Here is a 25,663-nt window from a genome sequence, read left to right as displayed (position 1 = left end):
AGTTCCGGAGTCGGGAGGTCATGTTGCAGCTGTACAGAACTCTGGTCCGGCCGCATTTGGAGTATTGCGTACAGTTCTGGTCACCGCATTATAGGAAGGACGTGGAGGCTTTGGAGCGGGTGCAGAGGAGATTTACCAAGATGTTGCCTGGTATGGAGGGAAAATCTTATGAGGAAAGGCTGACGGACTTGAGGTTGTTTTCGTTGGAGAGAAGAAGGTTAAGAGGAGACTTAATAGAGGCATACAAAATGATCAGGGGGTTGGATAGGGTGGACAGTGAGAGCCTTCTCCCGCGGATGGATATGGCTGGCACGAGGGGACATAACTTTAAACTGAGGGGTAATAGATATAGGACAGAGGTCAGAGGTAGGTTCTATACGCAAAGAGTAGTGAGGCCGTGGAATGCCCTACCTGCTACAGTAGTGAACTCGCCAACATTGAGGGCATTTAAAAGTTTATTGGATAAACATATGGATGATAATGGCATAGTGTAGGTTAGATGGCTTTTGTTTCGGTGCAACATCGTGGGCCGAAGGGCCTGTACTGCGCTGTATTGTTCTATGTTCTATGTTCTAGATGTTGGAGACAGGAGGAAGTTTCCGTCTGTGTGAACCTCAATCTTCACTCACAAATTGGCTGGAGAAGAGTCCTTCCGGTCGCCCCGGTTTCCCATTGGTCAATCCCTTCTGACAGACGATGAGGGGCGGAACACCACGTGGGGGTGGGAGAGACTTTTCCCTCCAGCCGCGCTGAGCTGGTGTCCAATGGGAAAGGCTGGAAGACCCGGACACACAATGGTCAGTGCGCCGCTTTGTTCCGGTCCCCGCCTCACTCCTGCACATGCGCACTCCTCAGACGAAAATCAGCACATGCGTACCACGTCTCTTCCGGCTCACATACGCAGTCTCTCTGCCCCGCACATGCGCAGCAACTGAAGGGAAAGGAAGTGAATGCAGGGAGGCTGCAGACTCTGGAAAGGTCGGCTCAGGTCTCTCTCTCCCTTAAAAACATTGACATCCTTTGCTACCTCAGTTTGACACATTTATTTGTCTGGCTAAAAGGATGGCCTCTTTCCAAATGTTCACAATTAAAGGGCTGCTTTCCCCAGGAGATGGCTGACATTTAAGGGGACAGTCAATTAATATCAGAGAAATGTCCAGTGCTGTTATTTGGTACAGATTAGATATATTATTGATGGTTCTGTAACAAAGTACATTTATTATTATTTGTAGTTGTCTAATATTGTGCTGTAGATGTGTTATATATTTCCAGTCATCTCTTCCCTCAGAGGTTTGTTAGTCTTTGGATTTCTCTTCCACAGGGACCAGTGGAGTCTGGGGGTCACTGAATATATTCACCGCTGAGTTGGACCGATTTCTGATTGACCAGGGAGTCGAGGGTTATGGGGAACCGGCAGGAAAATAGAGAGAAAGCTGCGATGAGGAGGGAGTTCTTCACTTGAGGATGGAATTCTCTACCTCAGAGGACTGTGGAGCCTCAGTCATCAAGTATTTTCAAGATCAAGATCAAGATTGATCCGTTTCTCGATATTGAAGATATCGAGGGATATGGGGGATAGTGTGGGAAAATGGTGCTGAGGTAGATCGGTAAATGAGCTCATTGAATGGTTGAGCAGGCTCGATGGGACATTGTCACCATGAAGAAACCATGGAAATGTGGACTGTGGGAAGGGATACAGAGCCCCATCTGTGCTGGAAGCTCATCGACGCAGTCACACTGGGGATAGACCATTCACTTGCTCTCGCTGTGAGAAGGGGTTCACTTGCTTGTCCCACTTGCAGTCACACATGCGCGTTCATACAGGGGAAAGGCGGTTCACCTGCTCTCAGTGTGGTAAAGGATTCAGTGATTCAACCACCCTGCAGACACATCAGCGAGTTCACACTGGGGAGAGGCCATTCGCCTGCTCTCAATGTGGGAAGGGATTTATTCAGCCATCCAGCCTACAGAGACATCAGCGAGTTCACACTGGGGAGAGGCCATTCGCCTGCTCTCAGTGTGGGAAGGACTTTACTCAGTTATCCACCCTGCAAACACACCAGCGAGTTCACACTGGGGAGAAGCCATTCACCTGCTCTCAGTGTAGGAAGGGATTCACTCAATTATCAAGCCTGCAGAGACATCAGAGGGTTCACACTGGGGAGAAGCCATTTACTTGCTCTCAGTGTGGGATGGGATTCGCTCAGTCAAGCAGCCTACAGACACACCAGCGAGTTCACACTGGGGAGAGGCCATTCACCTGTTCTCAGTGTGGGAAGGGATTCATTAACTTATCCAACCTGCAGGTACATAAGCGAGTTCACACTGGGGAGAGGCCATTTACCTGCGTTCAGTGTGGGAAGGGATTCAGTGATCCATCTACCCTGCGGACACACCGGCGAGTTCACACTGGAGAGAGGCCATTCATCTGCTCTCAGTGTGGGAAGGGATTCACTCAGTTATCCAACCTACAGACACACCAGCGAGTTCACACTGGAGAGAGGCCATTCAGCTGCTCTCAGTGTGGGAAGGGATTCAGTCGCTTGTCCAACCTACGGGTGCACCAGCGAGCCCGCACCGGGGAGAAGCCATTCTCTTGCTCTGAATAGGGGACGGCATTCGGTGATCCATCCCAGCTGCAGGGACACCAGCGCGTTCATACTGGGCAGAGGCCATTCACAAGAGCTCAAAGTCGAAAGGGATTTTGTAATTCATTGTGCTGAGACACCAAGTTCACAATTGATCACAGGGGTTGGATTCTGTTATTGTTTCTGTTCTCGGTTACATTCGGGGCTGCATTTTGTTCATTCTGACAGTGGTCAATGGGGAGGGTCGGAATGTTTCTTTCTGCTATACTGGCCGGTCTCACAACTTTGCTTCCAGTGGGCTGATGTTCTTTGAGCCTTGTTGCGATTACCTGGTTTCAAATTTCACAAAGATCACAGAGTGAAAGTGCATTTAAAGTAAGAAAATATTTAGTTTGCATTTCTGTTTGGAACCTTCCCCCTCCAAAGCAGCCACGTTGCTATGCAGGTGGGCCATGGTGGTTACATGGTTCTTTTCTTTTCTTTATCAAGAAGAAAACTAACAGGGTATGAGGGGCAAGTTGTCTGAGGTGGACTGGGAAACTACATGGGAGACAGGGAATAGCTAATATTTCAGGAATTATTAAATCTATACCAGGGGTCAGTTAGCTCAGTTGGCTAGATGGCTGGTTCATGATGCAGAGCGACGCCAGCAGCACGGCTTCAACTCCTGTACCGGCTGAGGTTATTCAGGAAGGCCCCGCCTTCTCAACATTGCCCCTCATCTGAGGTGTGGTGACCCTCAAATTAAATCACCACCAGTAAGCTCACTCCCAGAATATGGTCCTCCGAGACTTTGGCAACTTTCATTTCACATTTTACAAAATATTCCATAATTATATCAAGGGGAAGTGGATAACCAGGGAGGGGACAGGACCTATTGGGGACCGAGGGTGTAATCTGTGCATCGAGCCAGATGACAATGGTAGGTTGTAAAGTGAGTACTTCAGATCTGTCATCCCTTTGGAGAAGGAAGATGTGGGTGAAGAATTCAGTCAGAGGGAGTGTGAGGTTCTTGAGCAGTTTGACATGGGGGGCGGGATTCTCCGATAATGGGGGGGGGGGGGGGCGGGATTCTCCGATAATGGGGCTAAGTGTTGACGCCGTCGTAAACGCCGGTGAGTTTTACGATGGCATCATCTGGCCACTAGCACGATCGTATTCCATCTGCCAGGCCCTGGCCCATTCACTTAACCTTTCCAAATCCCTCTGCAGACTTCCAGTATTACAGACCAGTGAAGTAGGGAAACTATTGGGTAAAATTCTGAAGAACGGAATCTATCTCCACTTGGAGAGGCAAAGTTTGATCAGGATAGTCAGCATGGCTTTGTCACAGGGAGGTCATGGATAACAAATTTGATTGAATTTTCTGAGGAGGTGACCAGGTGTGCAGATGAGGGAAGTGTAGTTGATGTAGTTCATATGAATTCCGGCAAAGCTTTGACAAGGTCCCGCATGGTAGGCTGATGAAGACAGTAAAAGCACATGGGATACAGGGTAATGTGGCAAATTGAATCCAAAATTGTCTTTGTGATAGGAGACAGACAGTGGAGGTAGAAGGCTGTGTGACTGGAGGCCTGTGTCTAGTGGCGTACCACAGCGATCAGTGCTGGGACCCTTATTGTTTGTGCTCTATATACAATACAGAAGAAAATGTGCGGTGATGACAAATAAGTTTGTGGATGTCATGAAGATTGGTCGCGTGGTTGACGATGAAGAAGGAGGTCAGGTTGCAGGAGGATAAAGACACATTGGGCAGATCAATGGCAGATGGAATTTAACCCTGACAAGTGCGAGGTGATGCACTTTGGAGGGAGTAACACAACAAGGGAGCAGTCAATGAATAGCAGGAGACGAGGAAGCTCAGAGGAACAGAGGGATCTTGGGGTGCATGTCCACAAATCCCTGAAGGCAGCAGGATAGGTTAATGGGGTAGTTCAGAAGACATACGGGCCACTTGCCTTTATCAGACGTGGCATAGGTTATATGAGCAGGGAGATTATGTTGGAGATGTACAGGACTTTGGTTAAGTAATAGCTGGAATATTGTGTGCAGTTCTGGTCACCGCACAATAGGAAGGGTGTGATTGCACTGGAGAGGTGCAGTGGAAATTCACCAGGCAGCACAGTGGTTACCATTGTTGCTTCACAGCTCCAGGGACCCGGGTTCGATTCCTGGCTTGGGTCATTGTCTGTGCGGAGTCTGCATGTTCTCCCTGTATCTGCGTGGGTTTTCTCCGGGTGCTCCGGTTTCCCCCCACAATTCCCGAAAGACGTGGCGTTGGGTGAATTGGCCATTCTGAATTCTCCCTCAGTGAACCCGAACAGGCACCGGAATGTGTGACTGGGGGATTTTCACAGTAACTTCATTGCAGTGCTGATGTAAGCCTACCTGTGACACTAATAAAGATTATTAAAGGCTGTTGCCTGGGATGGAATATTTTACCTATGCAGAGAGTCTGGATAAGCTCGGGTTGTTTTCTAGAGCACAGAAGGCTGAGAGGGACCTGATTGACGTGTATAAAATTGAGGCTCAGTGACGGTGGATAGAAAGCAGCTGCTCTCATTAGTTGAAGTGTCAATAACAAGAGGACATGGAAATGAGGAAGAAAGTTTTCACCCAGAAGGTCTCAAACCGGCTGTGGTTAATTGTGCCAATGCAAATCAGGATGCAAAGTGAAATACTGGCAAATGAAAGTTTAAAACCCACCGAGGCATTTGAATACTAACCACAGCGGGTTTCAGGACAAACCTCTTGATTTATTTCAAAGGATGTAGCAATGTTCTGTATAACTGAAGCATAACCTCCCTACTTCTGTATTCAATTCCCCTCACAATAAACAATAACATTATATTAGCTTTCCTAATTACTTGCTGTAGCTGTGCCTTTTGTAATTCATGCTCTTGGACACCCAGATCCCTCTGCATCTCAGAGCTCTGCAATCTCTGACCATTTAGATAATAAGCTTTTTTATTCTTCCTGCCAAAATGGATAATTTCACATTTTCCCACATAATACTCCATTTGGCAGATAGTTTCCCACTCACTTAACCTATCTATATCCCTTTGTAACCTCCGTATGTCCTCTTCACAATTTACTTTCCTACCTATCTTTGTATCATTGGAACATAGGAGCAGGCGTTGACCATTCAGCCCGTCGAGCCTGCTCCACCATTCAATACGATCATGGCTGACCATCCACTTCAATGCCTTTTCCCCACACTGTCCCCATATCCCTTTGTGTTATTGGTATTTAGAAATCTGTCAGTCTCTGCTTTAAACACACTCAATGACTGAGCTCCCACAGTCCTCTGTTTGTAATATCTTCCCTGGATCAGAGAAAGACGTTTGCCCAGACTTGAGTATCATCCCAGTACTGTGTGGTAACTGTAGCCGGTTATTTAATTTGGGAACAGGGGAAGTCTTACAGAGCTCAGGATTGTAGATATATTATGTAACCAGGAGTATGTTCTCTACAAATTGTGGCGTTTAGTAGTTCACACATCTGAATCGCGTGAGAATAGAGTCATCTTGTTTGTGTGTATTTGTCTTTCTTTACTTTAATAAATAGTCTTTAATAATTGTTACACGATGACTGGGCTATTTATTCTCACTGGGGTCTCGTTTGTCTCCTCACACCAAAACAAAATCAATCTATACACCGCCATGAACCGATGTTCCAAGTTGGGATACCCAACAGATAACATTAGTATGCTTCATGACACCCTTCAGTGCGTTCATGGCTGATCATCCACTTCAATGTCTTTTTCCCCACACTATCCCCATACCCCTTTGTGTTATTGGTATTTAGAAATCTGTCAGTCTCTGCTTTAAACACACTCAGTGACTGAGCTCCCACAGCCCTCTGGGGTAGACAATTCCAAAGATTCACAACCCTCTGAGTAAAGAAATGTCTCCTCCGAGAGAAGACTGATCCTAAGTGGTTTCCCCCTTATTTTGAAATTGTGTCCTGATTCTGGATTCCCCAACCAGCGGAAGCATCTCACCTGCACCCACCCTGTCTATTCCTTTCAGTATTTTATAAGTTTCTATGAGATCACCTCAGCCATGATTGAATGGCGGAGCAGACTCGATGGGCTGAGTGGCCTAATTCTGCTCCTATGTCTTATGGTCACCTTTCATTCTTCGAAACTGTAGAAAATACAGGCCCAGTTTCCCCATTCTCTCTACATAGGACAGTCCTGCCATCCCTGGAACAAGTCTGGTGAACCTTCACTGCCCTCCCTCTGTGGCAATAATATCTTTCCGAAGGTGAGGGGAGTAAAACTGCACACAGTACTCCAGCTGGGGTCTAACCAAGGTTCTGCACAGTGGGTCTATTCTGGCCGGTCTCACGACTTTGCTTCCAGTGGGCTGATGCTCTTTGACCCTGGGAGAGCACATTTCCACTGAAATGACCCACAAAAGCTGATGAAGGACATGTATTTTATCCTGGATAGTAAATAGTGTTTTTCCCCCACTACAGGTAGATCTAAAATAAATACATTTGTCTCTGATCTGTTAGAGTGGGCCAATGCAGAGATACCTACAATATATGGATATTGTGTGTGGAAATATGAATTATGTTAAGATGGAGCATCACAAACTAAAGTAAGGGGCATGATGGGTTTTGCTGACTTGAGCACATTAATCAGAGACACAGACAATGAGCTGCTGAGCCAGGCCTATCATCAGTGGCACAGGCAGCAACGTGGAGTCCCTGTTAATTGAATTACTGAGTTAGAACCATACAGTGCAGAAGGAGGCCATTCGGCCCATTATGCCTGCACCAAACAAAGAACAAATGAGGAAATGAACAAAAGGGGATGGCACTGAAGCATGGTGGGTAGCTAGGCCAAGTCAGGAGTATTATGGTGAGGGGGATGGGTGATCACAGGGGCCTCAGGCAAAAGGAATGTGAGGGCAGCCTATTGGGACCAGTAATTGCTAAGATTACCTTATATGGCTGGGTTAAGGAATGTGAGAGAACCTATGGGAAACCCTACAATTGCCAAGTTACCTTACTTGGTCGTGTGTGTAACCTCATTTTTTTATACCAATGTATATGAGACAAAGTCTTTGTTCTGTACCTCACTCACTCTGGGGATTCGACAAGACTCTGGCAGAGTGAGTCAGCTTGAAAGCTGCACAAATAAAGTAAATTGTTTTACCTACAATCCGACTCGGTATATTGACTGAGGGCAAAAATTCTCATTTGGTGTCAGAAGTGGGATCTCAACAGACGATCACCGGTCATCTGCGAAATCAGAACTAAACTAGTCTTGGACGGAGAGAGAGGAAATGGGCCCACGATGTGAGTGGGTGGAAAATAACCATGTTGGTTTTCCTCTGTCTCGTAGTCTGATAAAAGTTTGATCACTCACCCATGGTCATGTAAGATTGTCTCGACGAGATCAAAGGTCAGTCTGGCGGATTAGAAAAATTAAATTTCAGTCGATGTAGGTACGACTGAGGGTCGATGAGAACTGAGGGAATATCCTAGCGATAATTCAGTTAGAAACTAAGGGAATATCCTAGTGATAGTTCAGTTAAAAGCCGATTAGAGAACTGAGGGAATATCAGGGATAATTCAATTCCGTGTGTGTTGAAAACTAGAATTGATTAAGTTAAGTTGCATTCTTGGACTGCAGTGGCGAACAACGCAGTCTGAGGAATAGTTCGAGATTATGGGGAATTGTTTAGATAACACGAATGACCCAGGTAGTTCGTTACAAGCATTATGTGGTAAATACCCAGACCAAGGAAGGGACTTTAGACAGTTTTCCGCAGCTCTGAATAAGAAATTGGGAGATGAATGGCCACTAGGGGGAACCAAAAATTTGGAAATCGTTAAGAAAATTCAGGAGAAAATCTGGAAAAAGAATAGGGAATGAAGGCCAAAGAGTTAATTGGATTATGGAGGCAATATTGCCAAGAGGAGAAAGATAAAACCCTGTTATCAAATTGGCAAGAAAATGCCCCTAAAATGGCAATATCAATTATTGAAGGGGGGAACCAGAAAACTCTGAAAAAGGAGTATGCATTCAAAAAACGCGCACAGAAAATGAAAAAATGAAATTAAAATTGCTTATTGTCACAAGTAGGCTTCAAATGAAGTTACTGTGAAAAGCCCCTAGTTGCTACATTCTGGTGCCTGTTCGGGGAGGTTGGTACGGGAATTGAACCGTGCTGCTGCCCTGCCTTGGTCTGCTTTAAAAGCCAGCAATTTAGCCCAGTGTGCTAAACCAGCCCCATCACAGAAGGAAAGGGAGACACCTAAAAGGGCAGACTCGAGTGAGAAAAGTGGACTACGTAGTTCAATGGCTGGCCTTGCATTGACAGAGGTAGACAACGACCTAGAGAATTGGACCATGTCCGGTAGGGTCCCGACGGCACCAGAGGCATTGCCTTCGCCACCTCCGGAGCCGCCAGCGTATCATAATTTATATCCAGTCGCTGTTCCACAGATTCAAATCATTCTGGCCACTCCAGTCCCTTTAGACTCAGTCTCACAGGCCCAGACGATTATCCCTCCCCCTCTGGCCGATCGTCTAGTAGCTCCGGAGGCACCGCTGCCAGCTCCTTCAATTGATAGCTCAGGTCCTAATTCCTCACCCCCGACACCCGTTAGAAAAGGGAAACCCCGCTATACAAGCCAGGTCGGCTGGAGGACCCGATCTCGGACAATGAAAAAGGCATCTTGAGACCACCCGGAAATAATTACGCCTACGACCTAGATCCTTTAAGGCCAAGATGAGAGGACAGAAAATTTTGTTACCACGGGACGAGGACAGGGACGGTTCTGAAGAACCGGAGCCCCCCATATCAGAAGGGAAGGACTCCGACGCCTCTGAAGAGGAATCTCCCCTACCTGCACCACCTTTGACGCCCCCTAGCGAGACTCCGAGACAGTTACCGATTAGGAAATGCCCAACCCTGATGTCGCTACAGCGGCAGCTCAGCCCATGATAGATGTTTACTTTCCGTGGAGACCCAGTGAGATGATGGCTATTCTACCTGCAATCACAGACAGGAAGAAATTCCCTGATGCTTTTTGGACTATCTGAGAACCACCATCTCAGTTTATCAAGCAGACTCTAGGGACCTCTGGGCCCTAGTCCAACAGGTCTTAACCCCAGCCGAATACCGCAGTCATCTCAACCATTTGAATTATGCCGACCACGCGGCACTTCAACAGGCCCATGCCCTGGACGATGATAGACCGGCACAAATCCTGAATGCATGAAGTGCCACGTTTCAAAAGCCCATAAACATCTCTGCCATCCTAGATATCAAACCCAAAAAGACTGAGGAGCCAGAGGAATTTCTGGAACGCTTTAATGAAATCTATCGTGGGCAATCAGGTGACTTACCATATCAAAATGGTCAGAATTCCCCTCAATATTGTGCTATGTTAATGCATTGCCTACCACCTTCCGTGGCCACCGCTGTGAAGTGTAATAACATGAATTGGACAGAGAACGACCCTTCCCAGATGGCCCAGGAAGTTAGATTTTACTGGAAGGAGGGCGGAGGCCAAGAAGGAGGCCCAGTTACAAATTAAGACCGAGTATGTCACAAAAAAGGAAGATCCGAGACCCCAACTGAGCGCAGGTACGGTGGCTTACCAGCTGGAACCCCAATATTGTGACCTCGGGTGGGTGGATCAACACGGGGGAGGATATCAAACCCACCCAAATGGATCTTCAGCCCCTCTCCATGGCCCGCCGTATGCACCAGCAACCTTGCAACTGCCACTCCCTCTGCGGGGCCATTGGTCCACCGGAAAAAGGCCGGGATATAGAGGGAATAATTCATGTTTCAACTGTGGCCACGCAGATCACTGGCAGCAGGAATGTCCATTTAGAAGACAGGTGGCAGGAGGAGGATACCCAACGCAAAGGAGGGGGTACCCACCAAGGGGAGGGCAGACGAGGTACACCGACGTCCCCCAAGCAAACCCCTTCCCACAAGACTGGCGAGCCAATTTAGTCATACGGACTCTCCATTCGGACAGAGAACCCATCGTTTCTCTGCAGATAGGAGATCAACATTACCCATCTATGATCGACACCAGAGCAGCCATGTGTTCAGTGCAATCGGAACTCCAGCTACCACTATCCGACCACACCCAGCATTTGTTGGGGTTCCAAGGCCAGGTGCGTCAGTATCCCATTTCAGAATCGGTGAAGGCAACTTATGAGAATGAGTCGACAGATCATCAATTTGTCGTCACCACCGGATTGGACTGCAATTTGCTGGCCCGAGATCTACTGTGTATCTTCCAGCTGCGGCTGGAATGCGGGGACAAGGGGGTAATGGTTCAATCATGGAGGCCGAGACAACAGTGTTATGTCTCTACTACACCCCAGTGGTGGACGTTGGACATAGAACATTCGCTGTCCCACGTTACCCTGGCTTATGACAGAACCGGACAGAGCCAGGAATTAGAGGACAAATATCGGTCGTTAGTTGGGACCGGATGGCCAATCACGATTACAGCCACAGTCACGGGACAAGAAGGTACAGCCGACTTTGTTACAATACCACCACATTTATGGCAACAATCCGCCTCCGTGGCCCCCCATATTACACGCCAGGTCCACAACCCATACCATGCCAAGGATCTGGGGCTTATGGTAAGGAGGGCGGTGGACCAATCGGATCAGACAGAATATGCACTCCAGGTACTGCCAGACGGCACTTCCGTACGGTACTCCGAGGCCCGAGACGGTTAACACCCGACTCCAGCATCATCTGGGGCGCGACGTTTTGGAATATGTTAACCCTCAGGTTTGGGCGGATCACCCGTCACAGGTGGGACAGGCGGAGGTTACATCCATTAAGGACCATGTGACGCTGCCCTCCATTCGACAAAGCCCCTGAAACTCAAGCCATCCCATCTGTAGCCAGATTAATCCAAGGACTGTTGCAACAGGGGATCCTGGTCCCGTGCCAATCTGAATGTAACACACCCATACTTTGCGGTGTCCAAATCAGGCAAACCGGACCAGTACCGGCTAGTACAGGACTTGCGTTCAATTAATGCCATCACGCAGCCATTACATGCCCTCGTCCCTAATCCCGCCCACATACTGGCTCAAATCCCAGCCTGAGCCCGGGTCTTCGCCAGAGTCAACCTCCAACACGCTTTCTTTGCTCTCCCACTCGCGCTTGAAAGCCGGTATTTGTTTGCCTTCACCTACAATGGACAGCAGTATACCTGGACCCGACTTCCACAGGGATTTGTTAACTCACCCACTCTCTTCTCCAGATGTCTGCAGACTCAACTCCAGACTCTGAATTTGAAACATGGTTCCACTCTCGTACAGTACGTAGATGACCTGTTGATAGTCAGCCCCGATGAGCCCAGTAACAGGGAAGATGTGATACAATTATTAAATCACCTATCCTCACTGGGCTAGGTTGTTTCACAATCCCAGGTACTGGTGGCCCAGACAAAAGTCAAGTTCCTGGGAGTCCTACTCACAGCCACAGAAAGAAGTCTCGAAACCAGTTGAATTGAACCTATGTGCCAACCTCCCGCCCCTACCACAGCCAAGGAGGTCTGTCACTGGCTGGGCATGGTAAATTATTGTAGGCAGTGGATACCAAACATCGCTGTCTATACTAAGCTGCTGACGCCTTACGCCAGCAAGGAAGGGACTTTTACTCTCGCCACCGAGGCCCTCGAAGCCTTCCGTCTCTTAAAACAGGCCTTATTACAAGCCCCAGCCCTGGGCAGGCCCTTATATGACCGACCGTTCCAGTTGTACTGTTCTATTACTGAGACCAGACTGAGGGCAAAAGGAACGTAAATTCTCACAGAAACCTCCACGGGTCTACCCCTCCCATTTCCACCATTAGCCCAGCCAACTCCTTCACCCCCCCCTGATGGGACCAGAGAGCGCAGCCGTGACCTGTCTAACCTTGGCTCCTGCACCAAGTTCCAACCCCACTCAGTTCGTGTGTCCAAGTCGGGGACAGCCCCAAACACCTTCTTTGCGAATGCCACATCGTCCCAATTGGGACCGTATACACTTACTAGTGCCACCAACCTCCCCTCCAGTGCCCCTGTCACAATCACATACCTACCTCCCTGATCTGCCACCACCTTCTCCATCTGGAAGCGTACTCTTTTGCTGACCATTACCGCTATCCCTCGAGCCCTTCCGTCAAATCCAGAGTGAAACATCTGACTAACCAACCCCTTTTTAAGTCTCACCTGGTCCTTCACCCTCAAGTGAGTCTCCTGCAGCATTGCTACATCAGCTTTCAAACCTTTAAGATGCGCAAGCACCCTTGACCTCTTGACTGGACCTCCCAACCCCCTCACGTTCCACATGACTATCCTAACTGAGGGTCTCTCACTCCCCCCCCCCCCCCCTTCTTAACCACCATCATACCACCGGGCCCTGCCCCATGAGCCTTACCCACCCCTATCCATTATTAACATCGAACTCCTTCCCACCCCTCCCAGAATTCCCCCCCCCTGCACTTCCTCTCGAAAAAAAGTCTCCCTGTATCGACCCCCCCCCCCCCCCCTTGCTCGGCTCGTAGGCCCATCAAAACCTGCCAACCAGGCTCCAATGTCCGCAGCCCTCCTCTCACCTCACCTCCGTTCACTAGCCAACTTTAGTTAGCTTGCACAGGTTCCTCCCCCCAAGGTATACTGTCACCTCCCACCCAGCCCCAGAGAAAAACAACAATCCATCCCATACAATTCATTAAAATAACCATTAAAATAACATATAACCATCGCAACACAGAATACCAATGAACCCAAACAATAAAAACTCTGTAACAATGTGAAGTAAAGAAAATTACAATACACGACAATGAAAAGAAAGTTATAGCATTTATACATTTTCCAGGTCCCCAACCACAGTCTCTCTTCCAGCTCCGCTCCTCACGTCTGTCCCAAGCCTTCTGCCTGCACGAACGCCTCAACCGCCTCCACTGTTATACGTCACCCTCAGCTTTGCCGGGTATACCACACCAAGTCGCACCCCCTTGTTGTAAATGTTGCCTTTACTCGGCCGAATGGTGCTCGTCTCTTTGCCAACTCCACCGTCAAGTCCTGGTAAACCCAAACTCCACACCATCCCACTGCACCTCGGGCTTCTGCTTCGCCCAGCTGAACACCTTCTCCTTCATGTGGTATTCATGGAAGCAGATAATTACTGCTCCTGGCGGTTCATTTACTTTGGGCTTTGGCCTTAACGACTGATGAGCTCGGTCCAGCTCAAACCGGGAGGGTTCTCACTCTCTCCCATCAACTCCGCCAGCACCTTAGCAAAGTACTCTGTTGGCCTTGAGCCCTCTGTCCCTTCGGGCAAGCCCACAATTCTCAGATTTGCTCGGAGTCCTCTGTTAGCCTCCACCACCCTCCGCATCTCGTCCCACATCGAGGTGAGCTGGTCGCTGTGCTGCGACACGGCCTCCTCCACTTCATCTTCTTGCCCTGCTCGCTCACCTCGGTCGATGTCTTTTTGCCACAGCTACCCTCACCGGGGCAATTGCCTCCTCCACCAATGATCTCAGTGCGACCGCCATCTCCTTCCTCAAAGCCTCCATGTGCCTCGCAAACTGCTTCTCCAGCTCCACAGCCATCACCTCGGTCATCTGTTCCACCGTAAGCAATGCGGCCCCACCTTGCGGTCCGGCATCTGCCATCTTGTCAGTGCTTTTGCTGGTCCTCTCATTCGACGGCGAACCCACGTTTCCTCCCTTCTTCGCCGCTGCTTTTTGCATCTTTTTTTTCCCCCCAGTGATTGGTGTCATTCTTTTATTTAATGATGTGATATTCCCAATGAGAGAGTGACCTCGAGGAATTGAGCTGAGTTCTAACTGTACCATCAAGCAACATTGCATAATATTATGTATTAAAACCCCATTCCTGTTTGTTTCAGTCTGGTCAATGAACTTAAACTATGACGATGGAGCAATATAGGAAATGATAGAGGCAATGATTCAATAACAGTCCTGCTGATATTGTCTCTTTAAACATTTCAAATTCTTTTTAAAAATAAATTTAGAGTTTCCAATTATTTTTTCCACCTCCCCAGCGCGCTTGCTTAATCCGTCTCAGCTGGAGGTCTGAGTCAGCCCGCCATCGGCGGCGAGACCTTCCCCCCCCCCCCTCACCGCTCCCGCTGTCCGATCTCCCGCGTCTCGCGTTCAGGGAGCGAGCAGCCAGCTTCCGTCCTCCTCCACCTCCCTCGGCACCACCAGCAGCAGCTCACAGGGATCCTGGGCGATCTGGTCCTGCAGGAACTTCCTCAGTTCCTCCTCATTCCCGATTGGAACTGGGGCCTTTAGTTTGGAGTCCAGGTTGTAGTAGGCCCCGTTGATTTGCCTGACTGCCACCCAGTGCTTGCGCTGGATGGGGAGCGAGACAAAGCCCAGCGTCATGTTGGAAGGAATGTTGAGGATGAAGCCATGGACCCGGCTCAGCACCAAGCTGCTGAGCGACTTGCGTTTATCCCACCAAATCGCAGCGAGACCTTGAGTTAGCAAGGCGGCCATGAGGACGTTGACATCATAGTTCCCAGTTCCTAACAAACTGCGATGTGGATTCACCAGAGAGTCGGGAGCCAGCTGGCCGCTCAGCCCGTCCAGCTGCTGCTGGGTGAAGAGCGGCTGCTGCAGGAGGTTGTTGAGGGCATGGAGGGCGCAGAGCTCCAGGCGCTGCCGCTCGTGGTACAGCGGAGGGGGGGGCTCCGACATCCCCACACCCGGGGAGGGCTCCGACATCCCCACACCCGAGGGGGGCTCCGACATCCCCACACCCGGGAGGGGCTCCGACATCCCCACACCCGGAGAGTGAGGACAGGCCGCCAGGTGAGTCACTGCCAACCCCGAGGATGCGCCATTCCCGACCAGGCCCGGACGGAGAGCCCTTTTTTATCTTTTAACGACTTATTGTTTTTCTTTTTCTTCCTTCAATCTAAAAAAAAAGTCTTCAAAAATATTTTTAAAAAATATTCCTCAAAACGTCCCCCGGGACCGGATTTCCGACTTCTTAAAAAAACACACTCTAGGCGGGAGCCACCCGGTGTGGAACATCTCCACTACATTGCGCCCTGGCTTCGGGCCTGCCGCCTCATCCTCAGTTTGGCTCCACCCCCGTTGCTCCAAATGCGTGCGTCCGGGCCCGACACCTCAGCTCCGGCCGCCAGACACTCGCGTGGGGTTCCTCACCGGTTCTGAAACCGGCCCGGCTGGACGCCCGGTACAGCCCCAAAGGCTGCCGGAAATCGGAGGTGGGGGGGGGAGCAAAAAAAACGGGGAAACCCCCGAAATCGGCATAGACAGTGGCCAACAGCGGGAGCTCCTCGAGGACAGAGACTTGGACTCTTTCCACAGTCAGTCCCCTGGAACACTCTCACTCGGGTGCGTGTGTCTCGGTGCTTTTCCAGTCACACTGATGTTTAAAATCTTTTGATGCCGACAGATCGGGCAAACGTTTCTCCTTCGAGGTTCAAAGTCCGATGATACTCAGATCCCAAGGTATCGAGTGACTCTGTAAGACCGAGACGTGACAATTGAGATTTCTGTCTGTAATTCCTCCTCTTGTAATATCTGTAAAAGGAGTTTACAAAAGTCAACACTCAGTACAGGATAGAAATTCAGAACAGAGAATTCTTGTTTCTATGGAACATTCCTTCCTCTCATTCCCCAATACCTATTCCCCATACCTAGTCTCCAGGGAGTGGACTCAGAGGGATGGAGTGTCGGAGCTGTGAGTACAGAAACCTTATCTCGGGGATTCACAGCCGAGTCTCCAGGGAGCGGACTCGGAGGGGCAGGGTATCGGAGCAGTGACTGTAGGAAGGATGAGCTGGCTGACCACTGCACCCTGGTACAGGAGGCCATTCAAGCGGGGGGAGGAAGTGGTAGTTGTCGGGGATTCTATAATTAGGGGAACTGATAACATCCTTTGGAAGCAGGACCGAGAGTCCCACATGGTATGTTGCCTGCCCGGTGCCAGGGTGAGGGGCATCTCTAACTGGCTTGAAAGGATATTGGAGAGGGAGGGGGGAGGATCCAGTTGCTGTGGTCCACATTGGGACAAACAACATTGGCAAGACTAGGAAAGAGGACCTGTTTGGGAATATCAGGAATGAGGCACAAAATTAAAGAACAGGTTCTCAAGGGTTATAATCTCTGGATTATTACTCGAGTCACGTACAAATTTGGCACAGGGATGAGAAAATTACAGAAGTAAACACTTGTCTAAAGGAGTGGTGCGGGAACGAGGGGTTCCATTTCATGGGGCACTGGCATCAGTATTGGGACAGGAGGGATCTGTACCGTTGGGACAGTCGCCACCTGAACCGATCTGGGACCAGTGTCCTCGTGGAAAGGATAAATAGGGAGGTCAGAAGGACTTTAAACTAATAAATGGAGGGGGAGGGGACGGCCTCAGGGGAACTCAATACAGTTCCAAAAACAAGTAGCAGGATGGTCTGGACTGGACAAATATACCGGTTATAAAGTTTACAGGAGGGACGGAGAATATGGCAGAGGGGGTGGAGTAGCCTTACTGATTAGAAATACTATCACCTCAATGGTGAGGATTGGATTTGTTAATTGTCACGTGTACCGAGATACAGTGAAAAGTATTGTTCTGTGTACAGTTCAGATAGATCATTCCATACATGAGAACAATACATAGGGCAAACATAAATACACACGGCACCTTCTCCTCCTCCAAAATAGCCCCGTAAACCGCCAATACTACCCCTTCCCCAGTCCCCCTGTCGTCAGCACCTCCTCCAGCAATGTGGAAGCTGGTTCTACTGGGAAACTCTGTATCTACTTTCTGGCAGTCTCGAATCTGCATATATCTAAATATTTCCCCTTGCTCCAGCCCATACTTCGCTCCCAGCTCCTTTAATCCCGCAAAACGACCCCCAAGAAATAAATCTTTTCGTGTCCTCATTCCTTTCCAATCCCATCTCCGAAAATTTCCGATCCCACTTCCCTGGCTCAAATCTATGGTTGTCCTCTCCTTTCTTAAGGAAAAAGTCGACATAGCTTTTTTGCAGGAAACTCATCTGGATGATGAGGAACACTTTAAATTGAGGCGGGATTGGGCGGGGCAGGTTTTTTCATCTCCTTTTCATCAAGTAGCAGGGATGTGGCAATCCTTATTAATAAAAATATCCCTTTTAAGGTTGAAACCTGCACCAAGGACAAAGGAGATAGATATGTGATCATTAGAGGTTCAGTGCATGGTGATGTTGCTTCAATAATGAATGTTTATGGATCCCTGAATTACTCCCCGGAGTTCATTACTAAGGCCTTTGTGCATTTTGCAGAGTTAGCTTCAACTAAGTCTTTTATGGTTGGCGACTTCAACTGCCACTTAAATCCTCTGGTAGATAAACTCCCGGTTACCAGGAACAGCCCCCCCCCCCCGCACCCGCCGCAAGCTAGGGCATCGGCCTTTACTTGTGAGAAGGGGGGTTCTGTGGATGTTTGGACAACGTTGCACCTGAGGGGCGGAGATTTTACCTTCTTATAGCCCTAATCAATGTCATACTAGAATCAACAACATTTTTATGTCAAGGACGATCCTACACCTAGTGTCCTCTTGCACCGTCGTGACCATCGATTGTGGACCATCCCCCTGTTTCTCTGGAATTCTACTCGAGAGTTCACCACAGGTCGAGAATGTGGAGGTTTGCTGCCTCTCTGATAAGAGATACTTCATTTACTAAGCATTTTAAGAACGAGTTTGAGTTCTTCCTTTGGGTTAACTCGACCCCTGGTATTCCCCCCTCCATTTTATGGGAGACATGTAAAGTTTATGCTCGAATGCTGAAGAACCAGCAATGTCTGGGGGTTTGTTTCACGAAGGGCGAGCAGAATTATAAAGAGATTCAAATAAGCTATTGCTGAAGGAGCTTCCTGAGACAAGAGTGGTTTTGGATTCCCTATTGATGCAGCAGGTCAAGAAAGGTTTGCGAGGCAGATGTACGACTTTGGGAATAAACCGAGCAAATACATGACCTGTTTGACAAAGAAAAAGGCCGACATTGGAACAATTCCCTCTGTGCGGCTTGGGGGAGGGAAAAGGGTTGTGAGGAGAGAGGAGATAACCGGGATTTGGGGAATTCTATGCAAGATTAGAAAGTCTCTGAAGTCTGGTGAAGTGTTGCTGGATATGGAGCATTTATTCTCTTCCCTGAGGCCTCAGAAAGCCAGTGTGAGCCTCTTAATGCTCCCCTTTCAGGGGAAGAGGTTTCAAAGGCCATGAAGGAGCTGCAGCCGGGTAAAGCACCGGGACCGGAATGGCTGTGGGTGTGAGTTTTATCGGGAGCTTGAGGATTTGTTGTTGGACCCTTTGATGGGTATGTATTGTCACTCTTTTGACTCAGGGATGCTGCCATCGACTGTTCGGGAGGCTACTATCTCTTTGATTCTGAAGGACCCAGAGGAGTGTGCCTCTTCTTGGCCAATATCTCTTTTGAACCTTGACTTCAAATTACGATCTAAAGTTTGGCGAGAAGGCTGGAGGACATCCTTCAAACAATCGTGCGGGTCGGGGGGACCAGTCTGGGTTTATATGGGGGAAGACATTCCAGTAACAATGTTGGAAGGTTGCTGAATGTGATTCAGGCTTTTCAGAAATACACAGTGAATGGGCTGGTGATCTCCTTCGATGCAGAGAAAGTTTTTGCTCGAGTCGAATTATCTGGTGCATACGGTTCGAGGCTTCGGAATCGGTGAGGATTATGTGGCGTGGATTCAATTGTTAGATTAAAGGTAAAGTCGCCAAGGTCCCAGATGACCATAGGCTGCTTTCCCCATTGGGAGGTATATCTGACTGGTGGTGATTTAACCTGAGGATCAACACACCTCAGGCACGATACAAGGTTGAGAAGCTGGTGCCTTCATGAATAACCTCAGCCGGGAATTGAAGCCTCCCTCCGCATCACAAACCAGCTGTCCAAACAACTTGAGCTAAACCGGCCCCTGTTATATTACAGGCTGGTCAGGGGCAGGGCTCATGGATGGTTTATAGTTGTCGTATTTGAGCTTCAGAGAGTCTCGACAAATAAATGTGTGAAGCTGAGGGAGCAAAGGATGTCAATGTATTTAAGAGAGAGAGAGAGACCAGGGCCAACCTTTGCAGAGTCTGCACCCTCCCTGGATTCACTTGCTTTCCCTTCAGTTGCTGCAAGTGACCAATTGAAGGTCAGAATGAGAAAAGAAATGGAAAAGGGGAAAAAAAGAAAGTGTTTTACTCACAGATGTTGCGGACAGGACGTTTCAGTCTGTATGATGTTCAAGCTCCATTCACACAAAGCCCGCGTTGATTGCCTGGAGGACCAGAGTCCTTCCGGTCATCCAACCCTTCCCATTGGTCAACGCCTTAGCAGAAAGGTCAGTGGTGAGCTTTCCCTCGCACATGCGCAGTCTTTCTTCTCCCTCGGACATGCTCAGTCCCGGGCCGGGGAAATCACCGAGAGGCTTCTTGTTCTGGCCGGAGCTGTCAGCCGGTTGCCTGGAAACCTTGTCTCGAGGAGGGGGAACAATGAGTGAGGCGGAGGAAGGTTGTTGACCAATGGGTAGAGTTGGTGAACCGGAAGGACTCTCTTCCACCATCCAATCAGCTCCCCCGTTGTTCGAACGTGGAAGCTGGACAATGAGGAAACCTGGGGCCTCACACAGACTGAAAACTTCTTCCTGTCTCCAACATCTGTGAGTAAAACACTTTCTTTTCTGCCCCTTTCCATTTATTTTCTCATTTTCACCTTCAATCCCCGTTTCTATCACTAAGCTAGTCCCACTTGCCAGCATTTGGCCCATATCCCTCTGTACCCACCCTGCCCATGTAACTTCAAACTGCTTTTTAAAGGACAAATTTGTACCCGTCTTACCACTGCCTCTGGCAGCCGTTCCAGATGTTCACCACCCTCTGTGTGAACTTCTCCTCTGGTCTCTTTTGTATCTCTCTCCTCTCACCTTAAACCTATGCCCTCTAGTTCCCTCCTCTTCCTTAGGGGGAAATGTTGACTATATACCTTGGGCGCGATTCTCTGCTCCCACGCCGGTTGGGTCGCCAGATTTCCCCGCGACGCCGGTCTGACACCCTCCCGCAATTCACCCAAGCGGCAAGAACGTCCCCGTCGAGTTCCGCACGGCGCAGGCCGGAGAATCGCCCGAGACACCCAAAATGGCGATTCTCCGCCACCCCCGCTATTCTCAGGCCGGATGGGCCGATGGCGTGACCCCAGTTCACGCCATCGCCGTTCACACCTGCTATTTAAAGTCGTCAGCCAGTCATGCTGGCTGACGCCGACCAGTGAGGAGGTGAGCGGACTGTTCCGCAGCTCCTGGAGATCGGGTCGGCCTCCCCGAGAAGGCTGCGGCCAACGGGGGGATGAGGGAGAGTGTGCAGGTGGGAGGGGGGATGAGGGAGAGTGTGCAGGTGGGAGGGGGGATGAGGGAGTGTGTGCAGTTGGGAAGGGGGATGAGGGAGAGTGTGCAGGTGGGAGGGGGAATGAGGGAGAGTGTGCAGGTGGGAGGGGGGATGAGGGAGAGTGTGCAGGTGGGAGGGGGGATGAGGGAGAGTGTGCAGGTGGGAGGGGGGATGAGGGAGAGTGTGCAGGTGGGAGGGGGGGGATGAGGGAGAGTGTGCAGGTGGGAGGGGGGGGATGAGGGAGAGTGTGCAGGTGGGAGGGGGGGATGAGGGAGAGTGTGCAGGTGGGAGGGGGGATGAGGGAGCGTGTGCAAGTGGGAGGGGGGGATGAGGGAGAGTGTGGATGGTATCGTCCATCCGCGGATGTCACATGTCAGCCGCCCTGATATGGCAGGATGGTGACGGGGACACGGCCGCGGGTTGCCGTGTGGCTGATGGGCACAGGCGACTGGCACACTGGTGAGGAGTATGGTGTGAACTGACCGTTGGACGCAGACAGTGACCAGATGTTAGGCTGGGTGCGTATCTGCAGCGCGACCATCCCACCGGGGCACACAGGTATCCCATGCAACCCGGCTGGCGAGGTGTGGAAGAACCTCCATGTAACATGTTGTTTCTCTGCCCCCTCCACCCTCCTGCAGGTCACCATGTATGCCAACCAGACAGCGATGTTCACTGCCGTGGTTGGAGCCGCAGCTCTGGAGTTTGCCATCCGGCAGCGTAGAGTCAAACGGCCCACAGTGGCTACAGATGCAGCGGTTGCTGCTGCAGCAGAGGGGATGGCCGTGGAGTGGCCCATCGTCGCCGCGCAGGCCGCAGGCGCTCACGACCCGAATGTACAGGGGGATGCCGAGGGGAACATTGACCCCCTGACGGCGAGGAATGCAGAGGAAGTGCTTGGGGAGGAGGAGGAGGAACAGGAGGATCCACTGATGGTGGTGCCAGGGCGCCACAGGCGTCCAGCAAGGCCGAGGGTGTACCGTGTCAGAATGTCGTTCGAGGCCCTACCGGACATCACATGCAGGAGGAGACTACGGTTCAGCAGGGAGACGGTCGCACATATATGCCACCTCTTGGCGCACCTCGCACCACTTGGAACTGGTGGAGGACATGCGTTACCAGTCTCCGTCAAGGTGACGGTGGCCCTAAACTTTTATGCGACCGGTTCCTTCCAGGCGCCGAGCGGGCACCTCTCCGGAATATCACAGGCATCGGTCCACAGGTGCATCAGGGCCGTCACCGACGCTTTGTACTCCATCGCGGACAAGTACATAAAATTCCCCGAGGACCGAGCACAGCAGGAAGCACGGGCACGTGGATTCGCCAAGGTGGCCGGGATACCGATGGTCCAGGGTGTCATCGATGGTGTGCACGTCCCCATGCACCCACCTGCAGACAACAGGGAAGTGTTCATGAACAGAAAGGGCGCGTACTCCATGAACATTCAGGTGGTGTGCGACCCCCACATGAAGATCATGCACGTGTGTGCAAAGTACCCCGGGAGTGTGCATGACGCCTACATTCTGGCACAGTCATTCATCCCCGCAATGTTCGATGGATGTCCCCCCCGGCTGAGGGGCTGGTTGCTCGGCGACAAGCGCTATCCGTTGAGGTCATGGCTGATGACGCCAATACGGAGGCCTCAGACCAACGCGGAGAGCCTATACAATGAGGCACATGCAGCAACCTGGGGTGTGGTGGAGCGGTGCTTCGGCCTGCTGAAGATGCGATTCAGATGCCTGGACCGCTTCGGAGGGGCCCTGCAGTACCGGCCTGACAGGGTCGGTCGCATGGTTGTGGTCTGCTGTGCGCTGCACAACATTGCCATGCAGAGGGGAGATGACCTGGTGGAGGAGTCGGAGGGAGGACCCGACGGCACCGGAGGTAACGCAAACGAGGGGGGTGGGGAAGAGGAGGATGTAGAGGAGGAGGATGATGGCGCGCATCAGGATGAGGGGAGGGGCGCAGGACACAGACACTGTTCGCGTGCTGGTTACGTCCAGGAGGCTGCACGACAGCACCGCCGCGGACAGCGGGCACGCGACGTGTTGGTGGCCACACGGTTCACGCACTGTGGGGGTGGGATTTGCTGAACACTGCCACTTGCACCGTCACTCCTGCACACGGGCACCACACAGCAACCCCCCCCCCCCCGGCACTGGCCCTGGGGAACATAAAGATTTGGGGTTCGTTAGACACGGTGGGGGTGTATGGTGGTTGTGGGTGCCCAGTGTGAGGGGGGGAGGGGAGCGAGGGTGCAGTGGCATGAGTGTGTGGGGGGAGGGGATCGAGGCTGCAGTGGGCAATGTGTGAGGGAGACTATGACGGGTTGGGGGGGGCGGGGCGGGGGGGGGTGAGGACATGCAGGGTTGTCTCACTTCTGCACCTCCGAGCTGGGTGTCGCGACCTCCCGGGTGGCGGATCCCCCAGCGAGGTCCAGGGCCCTCTGCTCGTGAACGTTTAGGGGGTGCAGCACAGGGGACCCCCCTCCGGTTCTCAAACGCTCACGCTGGTTGTGAGCTGTCTTGTCCTGGGGTGGGGGGGGGGGTTGGATAAAGCATCACAATTAGGCGGGTATCATCAGGGCGTGCAGATATAAACTACATTTTTGCTGGTTCAGGAGACAGCACGCCATGGCATCGCTCCGGGGGGGGTCCCGGGGCTCATGTGGGTCGAGTAAAGCGTTGGGCACCTTGACCCCGCCCAAACCCCCCCGATGCCCCAATCCCCCCGACCCCCCCACCACTGCACCTGATGCTCCAACGCCCCCCTGACCCCCCACCACTGCACCTGATGCTCCAACCCCCCCTGACCACCCACCACCCCACTTCCCCCCCCCCCCCCCTCATGCCGGGGGGGGGAGGGGGGCCCTGGGGACACCCTCATGGCACTTACCCTCGCAGCCCGAGTGAGGTCGTGCAGTTTCTTCCGACACTGCTCCCCCGTCCGGGGGGTCTGCCCCACAGCGGTGCCAACCTCACGCCAACCGCACCTCACCGCGCTGGATGGCTGGCAATGCCCACGTCTTGGGCAGAGAATCCCGCCCATTGTGTTTGGATTTTCACAGGGGATTTGCAATGGAAAGAAAGACATGGTTGTTGCACAAAATCAAGACTCAGTCTTTATTGATCTTTGCGAGTGGACCAAGTGTGATATATCCAAGGTTGGGGGACTAGTTCTAAAAATAAATTACATTTATTTGAGTGGCACAGTAGTTGGCCCTGTTGCCTCACAGCACCAGGGGCCCATGTTCGATTCTGGCCATGGTCACTGTCTGTGTGGAGTTTGTACGCCCTCCTGTGTCTGTGTGGGTTTCGTCCGAGTGCTCTGGTTTCTTCCCACAGTCCTAAGATGTATGGGTTAGGTGGATTAGCCCTGATAAATTGCCCCCCAGTGTCCAGGGATGTGCAGATTAGGTTATGCGGTTACGGGTGAGTGTATATGGGTAGAGTGCTCTTTGGAAGAGGCGGTGCCGATTCTATTTGCTAAATGGCCTCCTTCTGCACTCAAGGGATTCTGTATCTATTTTTATAACCCCTTTCGTGAACACTCGATCTCCTAAAGCTTTTTACAGCCTTTGAAGTACTTTTCAAGTGTAGTCAGAAGTTCTGGGTATGCCTCATTAATAATATTTAGTTTTAAAAATCAATCACTTGTCCATCTTGACTGTTATAAGTAACAAGGTCAAGGAAGCCATGTTAAACTCTGAATCCTGACTGGATCTTTATTTTGAAAATTCGTTCTGGATAAACCAAACTGTTTCTAGAAACTGCTGAATGAGGCAAAATTGTTTAAAGTGACAAATTGTTCCAGAATTTTGTGAAGCTACAGGGTATCATATTCTGCCAAAGTCTGGCTCAAGTCTAAGACTCATTGTTCAATCCAATCAAAGTTAGTCAGAAAGGAAGTGATTGTCTTCCATAAAACAGTCTTTTTCAACCACTGGATATTGTATTAACCAAACGTATTAATTAAAGATTACTGTATTAATTAGCTGCCAGTCCGTAACAGATGACTGATTCAGTAATGAGCGACAATTAAATAATCAATAATGAATCAGTAGTTACAGGAAGAGACTGAGTTTTATTTGCTGTAAAAATGTAAAAGCTTAATTGCTGTATGTAAAATATGTGCAATGAGGATAAATGTACTGGTAAGGGAGACCTTCAACCTCTGATTAGCCTCAACATTTGAAACTGTCTGAATAAGGGATTGTAGAGAATCAGATAAAGGGATAGTGTGAAACAGTTCTATTGTATTCCCGTCTGAGATAATGAGACGGTGGTGTCAGTAATTAGGATCCAATTAAATTAATCCACTGACCAAATTGACCAATTGTCATGTTACAACAGGCCCAACTCTAACATGAGGTAATGGTCACTTAGCGGATAAAAGTAGAGGTTCTTAAGGTCTTCCTTGTTGACCAAGTACGGAAGATTCCCGAGGCCGGGTTCCAAGGAAATTACTGTCAAAGAAGGAGCCAGACTCCCGAGGCTGAATTCCACAAGAATTACTGTCAAAGAAGGAGCCAGAGTGGGTTACGCTTATACAGACTGATCACCCACATGAAGTTGTAAAAGTTAATGTCTTAAAGTTCCTTTGAATAAACTTTGTAAATTTAATAACAAAGAATTCTGTCTTAA

The 25,663-nt window shown here is 50.3% G+C and overlaps 2 protein-coding genes and 1 pseudogene across 3 annotated transcripts in view; 2 read left to right on the top strand and 1 right to left on the bottom strand.

Moving 5' to 3' along the window:
- Positions 1–2,773, top strand: part of LOC140417947 (uncharacterized) — a 106,815-nt gene extending 104,042 nt beyond the window's left edge. Inside the window, 1 exon segment of the mRNA XM_072501380.1 lies at positions 1,887–2,773. Coding sequence (XP_072357481.1) covers positions 1,887–2,609 — 723 coding nt within the window. The 3' untranslated portion in view covers positions 2,610–2,773.
- A 4,992-nt stretch (positions 2,774–7,765) lies between these two features.
- On the top strand, positions 7,766–23,295 carry LOC140419879 (putative nuclease HARBI1). 2 transcript variants are annotated; one of them, XM_072503921.1, is made up of 2 exons: positions 7,766–8,004; positions 21,662–23,295. In XM_072503921.1, the coding sequence occupies exon 2, from the start codon at positions 21,668–21,670 to the stop codon at positions 23,111–23,113; it is 1,446 nt and encodes a 481-aa protein (XP_072360022.1). In that variant the 5' UTR covers positions 7,766–8,004; positions 21,662–21,667; the 3' UTR covers positions 23,114–23,295. The 2 variants fall into 2 exon arrangements, with proteins under 2 accessions (XP_072360022.1, XP_072360021.1); XM_072503920.1 differs by lacking the exon at positions 7,766–8,004 and adding an exon at positions 20,068–20,299.
- LOC140419886 (josephin-2 pseudogene) lies at positions 13,308–20,058 on the bottom strand (annotated as a pseudogene).
- Positions 23,296–25,663: the final 2,368 nt, after the last annotated feature.

Source organism: Scyliorhinus torazame, chromosome 5 (genome assembly GCF_047496885.1).
Source record: "Scyliorhinus torazame isolate Kashiwa2021f chromosome 5, sScyTor2.1, whole genome shotgun sequence".
Lineage (NCBI taxonomy): Eukaryota > Metazoa > Chordata > Chondrichthyes > Carcharhiniformes > Scyliorhinidae > Scyliorhinus > Scyliorhinus torazame.
The sequence above is the reverse complement of the archived record's forward strand: the minus strand, read 5'-3'. Positions and strand labels throughout refer to the sequence as shown.

What these genes read in the sequence shown, in the direction of transcription:
- LOC140419879 (XM_072503921.1), top strand. Translation starts at nt 21,668, where the DNA reads ATGTATGCCAACCAGACAGCGATGTTCACTGCCGTGGTTGGAGCCGCA.